Below are 9,284 nucleotides of genomic sequence, written 5' to 3' on the forward strand. Positions count from 1 at the left end.
CATATTACCCCTTTCAAAATTTGCAATTCTTTTTTAACTTTTAGTTTCATAAAACCTAATATACACATCATTAAACCAATGAAAACCATACGCTTTGATACTATTTTTAATGTCCTCGACTTTCAAATCCTTGTTTGAGAAGACTTTGTCACATCTCGCCTTCCATATACACCAACAAACGGTTTTGATAATACCATTCACCACGCTCCTCTTGGTTTCTTCCGCGCCTATAAAGTAACGAATCTCCCAAAGATCCTCAACCGAAAAAACAACGTTAGGAATGTTGAGCCGGCTACTCACCCAACTCCATAATTCGGCTGCCACCACATAACCGGTGAAAATATGGTCCGAAGTTTCCGCCGCATTGCCACAGAAAACGCACCCAACCAAATTACTGTCTATGTTGCTACTTTTTTAATGCCTTTGTAGTAGGGATCCTGTCCATCTCAACTCTCCAAGTAAAAAAGATTCAGTTCTTCGGGATCCATCGCCACCATTCCATAACATATATCGTGCTCGAGTCATCCTTTAACCAGCCCGAAAGTGTGTACCATTCAATCCACTCCACTGATGTACTCATTCTTTTTCCACTTCCAAGCCCCAAAAATATTCTGCCCACTTTGAAACAGCCTATCAGCAACAATGCACACCTTTTCCTCTTCCAAATTAAATAAGTTTGGTAAAGAATCCGGCCGATGAGGTAGTGGTAGAGTGGTTGAGGAAAAACTTGGTTTTTCTTGTGACCTAGGTTCGACTCTCACTCTCCCTGTTATTGACTATTTGACTTGCCCACAATGTCAAATGTTTCTGGGCTATTGGTGTGGATCATAAGGGTTATAGTTTCTGGTTTGTTGGTTTTTAATTGCAAGGGGTTGAATTCAGATGGGCTATTTCTTCTAGAGTTAAAGAAAAACAATACAGATGAGTTAAACTATTTGAAAAACTGAAATCCATCTGATGACACACCTTGTGGATGGACTGGTGTTAACTGCACATATGATTACACCCCACCTGTTAGACCGTCCGTAGCGGTGCGTTTTTTTTTTTTTAAATTTTTAAAAAATAACGCCTTATAACGCCCCGGTAGCCGTTACACCCGGCATTACCGGGCGTTATTTTTGAAAAAAATCAATCCGGCGTTTTAATTAAAACGCTCAAAATGTATAGGGGGGCGAGATTTTGTACCGTTGACAAACGGTCATATTCAATATTTTTTTTTTAATTTAAAATATTACCAACTATATATATATCAACCCACTATCTCACATTTTTTATAAAAAAAACCCACTTTCTCTCCTACTTTCTCTCCCACTTTCTTCTATTTTTTATAAAAAAAACTCACTTCCTCCTATTTTTTATACAATCATGCATCCATACCGACCCCCTTTTGGTGTCCCCGCAAGACCCACGAACCCGAACACAACCCAACCGCAAAACCCGTATAACCTTCAAGACATGGACCCGAGCTTTTTAACGTACGCGGCTTACTTGAGTGGCGCCACTCCGTTTGTGCCTCCCCCTTTCGGCTATGGTCAAGCCGGCGGCTCGCAACCGTCACAAACCGAATCCAAACCCGATGTCGATGTCGTGACGGAGACGCAACCCGAACCGATGCAAGATAAATCGAAATGCGGCAAAAGGTCGCATAAGAAGAAGGAAAAAGACGAACCTCGGCGTACAAAAAATATCATTAAATGGACGAAGGAAGAGGAATTCACGTTGACTCGGGCGTGGCTCGACATTTCGGAGGACGAAGAAACCAGTAACTATTTTATATATATATATATATATATATATTATTTTACTTATTTTGTTATTTTAATTTTTAACATACAACTTATAATTTTTTTTTTAATTTGTAGCAAACTTTCAAACGGGCACCGTTTTTTGGGATAGGGTTCGTGTACTCTTTTTTAGCACGTGGGGTCAAGGCGAACATCGGGACAAAGATTCCATTTCTAGCAAATGGACCGACATCAACAACAAGTCTCACGCGTTCCAAGAAGTTTACCAACGTAACTACGATACTCGCCCGAGCGGTGAAAGTGACATCGGGGTTTTAACGAGGACTTTGGAGGAGTTCGAGAGGACGAAATGCCCTTTCACGTACTATAAGTGTTGGGAGCTACTACGAAAAAGTCCAAAGTGGGCGGTAGTTAATCCAATGACGTCTAGTAGTAGAAGTCGAGCTAAAAGGTCAAAAACATCATCCTCCGTTGACCCGTCAACTCCGACATCGGATGCCCGCAATGTTGATTTAAATGAGGCGGTGGACGTTGACGAGGAAATTCAAGAAGAGTTGGTCCGACCCACCGGTAGAAGAAAGGGAACCGGGAAAAAAACGGTCGAGTCGTCTTCCGATCTCGAGTTAAAGGAAGATTTCGAGGAGATGAACCGTCGTCTCCAAGACATTCGCGACCTCGGCCACCAACGTTATGAGATTATGAAAGAACGAGTGGCCGAAACAAAAAAGTTTAACGAGATGCAAGAGGTGAGGCAAATGGAAAAGGACATTGGGTTTTTGTCCAAACCTATCGACCACCTACAAGGCGATGCGTTGATCCTTGCGCAAATGCGTCGCCAAAAAATTAGAGAAAATATGGACTCTAGATGATGTTCTTTTTTTTTAACTTTATTTTATTTTTTCGGTTTGTTTTTTATGTTTTTTTATTTTATGTTTTTTTTTTTCAGTTTTTTTTTAATTTCAAGTAGTGTAATTTTTTTTTTAAATTAATGAAGTTTTTTATGTTTTAAATTAAAAAAAAATAATTGTGAAATGATTGAATGGGGGTTATTGGCATAATGCCCCACTACGCCACTTTTGCTATAATGCCCAAGTGTGACTAGGATGCCACGTGTCGGATAATGCCCCATGGTGGGGGCATTATAACAACTTACCACTACACATGGTCTTAGAGAAGCTTTTCTTGAACAGTAATCAGTTCGACGGAAGCATACCGGACGAGACGGAACGGAAGTATACCTGTAGAGATTGGCGGGTGTGAAAATCTGGTGTATTTCGGTGTTAACGAAGGAATTTGGGTTGTTAACGAAGCTGACGGATTTGATTCTTTGGAGTAATCAGTTCTCCGGGATGATTCCGATAGAGATTTTGAACTGTACGTGTCTCGAAACGCTTGCTCTGTATCAAAACAATCTTGTTGGCGAAATCCCGAAAGAGATTAGGAAACTTAAGTTCTAGCAGAAGTTGTACTTGTATCGAAACGGGCTAAACGTAACAATCCCGGGAGAAATTGGTAATCTTTCGTTGGCAACCGAGATCGACTTCTTGGAAAATTTCTTGACAGGTGAAAATCCCGACTGAAATCACTTGTATACGCGGGCTAACTCTATCTGTTTGAAATCACTCAATTTTTTTGGTTTGATTTAAAATAATATATTAAATAAAAGGTTTGGGAAAGACCACAATACCCTCACATGCAAAACATGTGAGATAAGCTAACTGAGTTTTTAGACGAGGTTAGTGGTAAAGGTTGAACCTGTAGCAAAACATGAACATAAAGGTTGGTTTTTGCCGATTTCATAGTGAAAGGTAAAAAGTGAAGTTTGAGTATGACATAAAGGTTCATTTCTACAAATTTGTCCTCTTTCTTTTATATATCATTTTGATGTCAAGGTTTCACAATTCATATTGTACATCTTCCTTCTTTCTCTCCATAAAAGTGTAGAGGTTTTCACCCCCATCGAAAAAAACTCCAACTATTGATAAGCGCTAACTTTTCACTAGCAATGAGCAAATGGTACCGGATATCGGTTCTGAACTGGTACCGGTACCGAATTTACCGAATTGGGTACATTTTTTATACCGATTCAGTACCGACTTTTGACATTTTCGGTTCTGGTCTAGTATGATATCAGTATTTACCGGTTTTTACTCTCAAATACTGATATCAAACCATACAATACCGGATATATTCGATACCGGCTTTTGGATATTCTCAATATTTATTGTCATCATTATACTCTACCCAAGTACCCATCAATGATCATGCATTCCTCCTATAATGATACCATGACCACAAAAGTCTCAAGACAACTTTACACGTGTAAATCCTTTAATCAACATTACCAAAGACCCCCTCCCTCCTCTACAAACCCAAACTTGTTGGGTCACATTCTTTAACAGAATACCCTTCTGTCCCTACCCTAAACATCCAAAACCACATCACAGGGCCTATATGTAAAACAACACCCATATCTCTGTCACAGTCATGTCTGTACATGTGACCATAGCAATGCCACCCTCACAGCCTCTTTATAATATCCAAACCAGTGTTGAGACAAAGAGAGAGATTGAGCACAAAACAATGTATGTTAATGTTGGATTTTGATATTTTCGGTTTTAATGTTTTATCATTTCTATGTACATACTTTCATTTGTAGATCTAGTATCTTACTTTTGTTTGTTATGTTTATTGTCATTTGTGTTCGGTAGAGGATCACTGGATTCAGCGGTTCATCGATCTGTTCCATAATCCTAATGATTGAATTTCATACGACGATTGAGAGAGGTGGGAAATGGAATCGATCGATAAACCTCTGCATCCAGTGTTCTTCCTGCTTGGCACGATCTTGTTTGTGATTCGTAAAATTATATCAATGGGAAATCCGGTGCACAAGGCTCTTGCATGCACAGGTCGTGTCGGGTGAACTTGGGTCTGATACGTAGTGACAGACTCGAGATGTTTTTTTTTTTTTTTTTCACCGTTTGGTTCTTTTTATGGACATATGAATTTTTGGTTCATGTAAGACTAGGTCACATAAATAATGAAATATTTGTCTTTATTGCGGTGCAACTAAAAGCTAAAATTGAAAATAAAAAAGTTATGTGTCATTTAACGACAATTTAGAATAATCAGTGAGTTAGTTGATCCAATTATTACTCTTTTTCATTACTTTTCAATTTGTAAATTGTTTTTTCTTTGTTCTTTTTGTGGTTTCATAAATCTTCGAGTCGATGTTTTATTTTGTAATAAGTTGTTTCTACGACTGAGCTCATTACTCTACTGTCCAAAAAGCTCGGAGCTCGTTCGAATTTAGCTCAGAAAAAGCTTGCTCGATATAGCTCGGTTTGAAAGTGAGCCAAGCCGGCTCGGCTCGGTTAGAAAGTGAGTCTAGCTCGGCTCGTAACGAGTCGGATTGGTTCGCTTGGTAGCTCGGCTCCGCTCAACTTAGCTCGGATTATTTTACCTATAATATATTTTATTTTTATATACATTATAATATATTACGAAAAAATTATTATTATTTACATGTATTTAAGCTCGTAATTTGATATCTACGGCATATTTGAAGGTTAATTATTATGATAATGAACTAGTATTGTATTTCATTGAAATTTAAAACTTATTTTATGTTATTAAATTTGATTTTGGCTTGTAATCTATTATGTTGAACTTATCTTGGATATGTTCTTTTAAAGTATTGGAATAATTTTTAAGCTACTGAATTTTGAGAGCTATGTGTTGATTTTTCTTTTTAAAATCGAGATAAATCAAACCAAGCTGAGCCAGCTTGATTTAAAACCAAACCAAGACTAAGCTTAGATTTTCAGCTTGGTTTTAAATTCGAGCCAAACCAAGCCAGCTCGGTTTATAAGGCTTAGCTCGGCTCAACCGTTGAACATCCCTATATGACACTAACCTTAACCTTACTGTAACTCAAAAGATTCGCCCTATATTTAAATAGTAAAATGGACTTTGTTTATCAATCAGTTTATTAAAATATTACACGTATCATGATTATGCGTATTTTTTAATCTTTTTGTCTTAATTATAAATAATAGGTTTAAAATGTGTTGATACTTGATGGACTCGAAAGCCTAGATGGCTCCTTTTATTAATTTACGTTTTTAAGGCAAAATTAATTTAAGTCGATGCTTTGTCATGATTTAAATATTTTATTGGTGTTAATGTAAACTTATACCAATCATCTAACGATCTAGTGGTATCATGGTTGCAAAAGTCGCTAGGCGCTCCCTAGTCGGTCGACCGGGGAGTTGAGAGTACTCGGCCTAGGTGGAGAGTACACGGGAAGTACTCGGACATGCCAAATTATAAAGAAAATTAGTTTTAAGAAATTAAATATGTTTCAAATAACATAAATTTACTAATATTTATAACAAAATACGTGAAATTGATATTCATTCTTTAATATGAAAGGAATATAAATTGTGTTTTATTTTATTTTAAGTCAAAATCAGCCCAAGTTGACCTATTAGATCCGATTTTGGCCAATGTTGGCCGCGTTTGATCGATTCCGAGTAATTAGTCGGAGTTGAAGAAAGTCGCCTCGACAGTCTACCTTGTAGCGACTACTCGGAGAGTACTTGGGCTTGGAGACCTTGTTTTACAACCATGAGTGGTATATGATATGGTATTTATCTTTTCATAAAAGTGGTATTTATTTAAATTTTTGTAAGCGTAAAATTAGACGATGGTTAAGTGTAAAAATTGTTGTTAAAAAAAATAATTGGCTTTCGCTTGGAACTTAAAATCATATAAACTAAACAATACGTGAACACTTGTTTATTTAAACGGGTTGTCCAACATTAAATGATTCGAAGTATGGTAATAAAGTTGTTAATTTTAAACGGGTTAGTGAGCACTTGTTCATTTAAACAAATTAAACTGACGATGTGGTGTAGACAGGTTAACGAGTTAAAAGTGTAAATGATTTTTTTTTTTTTTTTTTTTTTATAAATAACCGATCTGTTTGTTAAAATAGTATCGATCAATAAAAGACTAACGAAGAATTTAATTATCTTGGTGTCCTTTATATTTCACCTAATAATATTTACATGTGTTTTATTTCTTGTAATTATTTATACCAAACTTCGAACATTCTATCACATACCACCAATTTACAAACGAATTGATTTATGGTTTTTTTTTTCTTTTTTGGTTTAGTATAATAGAAATGGGATAAAAGATGCTCTCTATTTAAAATGCATGAAATTTTATATTGTTTTATTTGAAAAGGTTTGAGAAAACAAGGAAAAATAAAGCAACAAATTATCCATTCTGAGCAAGATAATTAATAAAGTAGTTATGGATTTTTTAAGATTACCAATGAACCAAGACCTGACATGTGAAATTTGGTATGATAGATTTAATTCTGACGCAAAAAAAAAAAAAAAAAAAAAAATCTAGAATAGCAGATTGTATATATTTGTATCACCATGGTGAATGATAGTTTGTTAATTATGTGAGTGAAAACAGATGTTATGAAGATTTTCCTTTAAAAAGATATTCATGTATCAACCCATCTTTTCATAACCTTTCTTTAAAAGCATGATGATAACTACATGAGACCCCCGTAACGGGGCGTTTTTTTTTAAAAAAAATTGCCAAAAAACGCTGCATAACGCCGGAACCCCCATTACATGGGGCGTTTCCGGGCGTTTTTTTTGAAAAAAAATGGCTCCGACGTGATTTTAAAAACGCTGTGAATTCGAAAGATGCCAAAAATTCGACCGTTTGGCAACGGTCAAAAACTTATTTTTTTTTTTTTTAATTCTAAATTTTACCCACTATATATATATCATTCCATTTTCTCCAATTTTTTATAAAATTTCTACTACTTTCTCACCCACTCTCTTCTATTACTTTATAAAAAAACCTCCACTTTCTCCTATTTTTTTACAAACATGCATCCATACCGACCCCCGTTTGGTGGCCCCGCAAGACCCACGAACCCGAACACAACCCAACCGCAAACCCCGTACAACCTACAAGACATGGACCCGAGCTTTTTAACTTACGCGGCTTACTTGAGTGGCGCCCCTCCTTTTGTTCCTCCCACCTACGGCTTTGGTCAAGCCGGCGGGTCGCAACCGTCACAACCCGAACCCGAATCCGAACCCGATGTCGAGGTCGTGCCGGAGTCGCAACCCGAACCGGTGCAAGACAAATCGAAACGCGGCAGAAGGTCGCATAAAAAGAAGGAAAAGGATGAGCCTCGACGTGCAAAAACAACCATTAAATGGACGAAGGACGAGGAATACACGTTGACTCGGGCGTGGCTCGATATTTCGGAGGACGAAGATACCGGTAAGTTATTTTTTTTTTATTTTTTTTTTTCTGTTTTTTTATATTCTGTTTTTTTTCTGTTTTTTTTTTCTATTTCATATATTCTGTTTTTTTTTTCTGTTTTTTATATTTTAAATTTCAACTTATATTTTTATTTTTTGTTTTTAAATTTGTAGCAAACTTTCAAACGGGCCCCGTTTTTTGGGATAGGGTGCGTGCACTCTTTTATAGCTCATGGGGTCAAGGCGAACATCAGGACAAGGATTCAATTTCTAGCAAATGGACCGACATCAACAACAAATGTCACGCGTTTCAAGAAGTTTACCAACGAAACTACGATAATCGCCCGAGCGGTGAAAGTGACGTCGGGGTTTTAACAAAGACTTTGGAGGAGTTCGATAGGACGAAAAGCCCTTTCACGTACTATAAGTGTTGGGAGCTACTACGAAAAAGTCCAAAGTGGGCGCTTGTTAATCCAATGACGACAAGTAGTAGACGCCGGGCTAAAAGGTCAAAAACATCATCCTCCGCCGACCCGTCAACTCCGACATCCGATGCCCGTAATGTTGATTTAAATGAAACGTTGGACGTTGACGAGCAATTTCAAGACGAGTTGGCCCGACCCACCGGTAGAAGAAAGGGAACCGGGAAAAAAACGGTCGAGTCGTCTTCCGATCTCGGCCTAAAGGATGATTTCGAGGAGATGAACCGTCGTCTCCAAGATATTCACGACCTCGGCCACAAACGTTGGGAGATTATGAAAGACCGAGTAGTTGAAACCAAAAAGTTCAACGAGTTGCAAGAGGCGCGACAAATGGAAAAGGACATTGAGTTTTTGTCCAAACCGATCGACCACCTCCAAGGCGACGCGTTGATCTTGGCTCAAATGCGTCGCCAAAAAATACGTGAAAAATATGGACTTTAGATCATCTAGTTTTTTTTTTTTCTGTTTTTTTTTTCTGTTTTTTTTTCGGTTTTTTTAATTTTCTGTTTTTTTTTTTTGTATTTTTTTTCAAGTATTGTAATTTATATTTTAAATTAATGAAGACTTTATCTTTTATATTTAAAAAAAAAATAATTGTCAAATGATTGAGTGGGCATTATTGGGATAATGCCCCACTACACCTTTTTTTCTATAATGCCCAAAGTATGACTAGGCGACACGTGGCGCATAATGCCCCATGTTGGGGGCATTATTCTTGTTTACCATTACGCATGGTCTGAGGCAACAAG

General features: G+C 37.1%; 1 protein-coding gene across 2 annotated transcripts; it reads left to right on the forward strand.

Annotated features, from left to right (window-relative positions):
- Positions 1-7,439: 7,439 nt before the first annotated feature.
- LOC110936678 (glutathione S-transferase T3) lies at positions 7,440-8,991 on the forward strand. 2 transcript variants are annotated; one of them, XM_022179093.2, is made up of 3 exons: positions 7,440-7,905; positions 7,951-8,072; positions 8,228-8,991. In XM_022179093.2, the coding sequence occupies exons 1-3, from the start codon at positions 7,670-7,672 to the stop codon at positions 8,974-8,976; spliced, it is 1,107 nt and encodes a 368-aa protein (XP_022034785.1). In that variant the 5' UTR covers positions 7,440-7,669; the 3' UTR covers positions 8,977-8,991. The 2 variants fall into 2 exon arrangements, with proteins under 2 accessions (XP_022034785.1, XP_022034784.1); XM_022179092.2 differs by having other exon boundaries at positions 7,440-8,072.
- Positions 8,992-9,284: the final 293 nt, after the last annotated feature.

This window comes from Helianthus annuus, chromosome 4 (assembly GCF_002127325.2).
Source record: "Helianthus annuus cultivar XRQ/B chromosome 4, HanXRQr2.0-SUNRISE, whole genome shotgun sequence".
Lineage (NCBI taxonomy): Eukaryota > Viridiplantae > Streptophyta > Magnoliopsida > Asterales > Asteraceae > Helianthus > Helianthus annuus.

Excerpts from the sequence above, each read along its gene's own strand:
- LOC110936678 (XM_022179092.2), top strand. The coding sequence starts at position 7,670 with ATGCATCCATACCGACCCCCGTTTGGTGGCCCCGCAAGACCCACGAAC. Across the intron at positions 8,073-8,227 it reads TTCGGAGGACGAAGATACCG|CAAACTTTCAAACGGGCCCC; the intron begins GTAAGTTATTTT and ends TTAAATTTGTAG.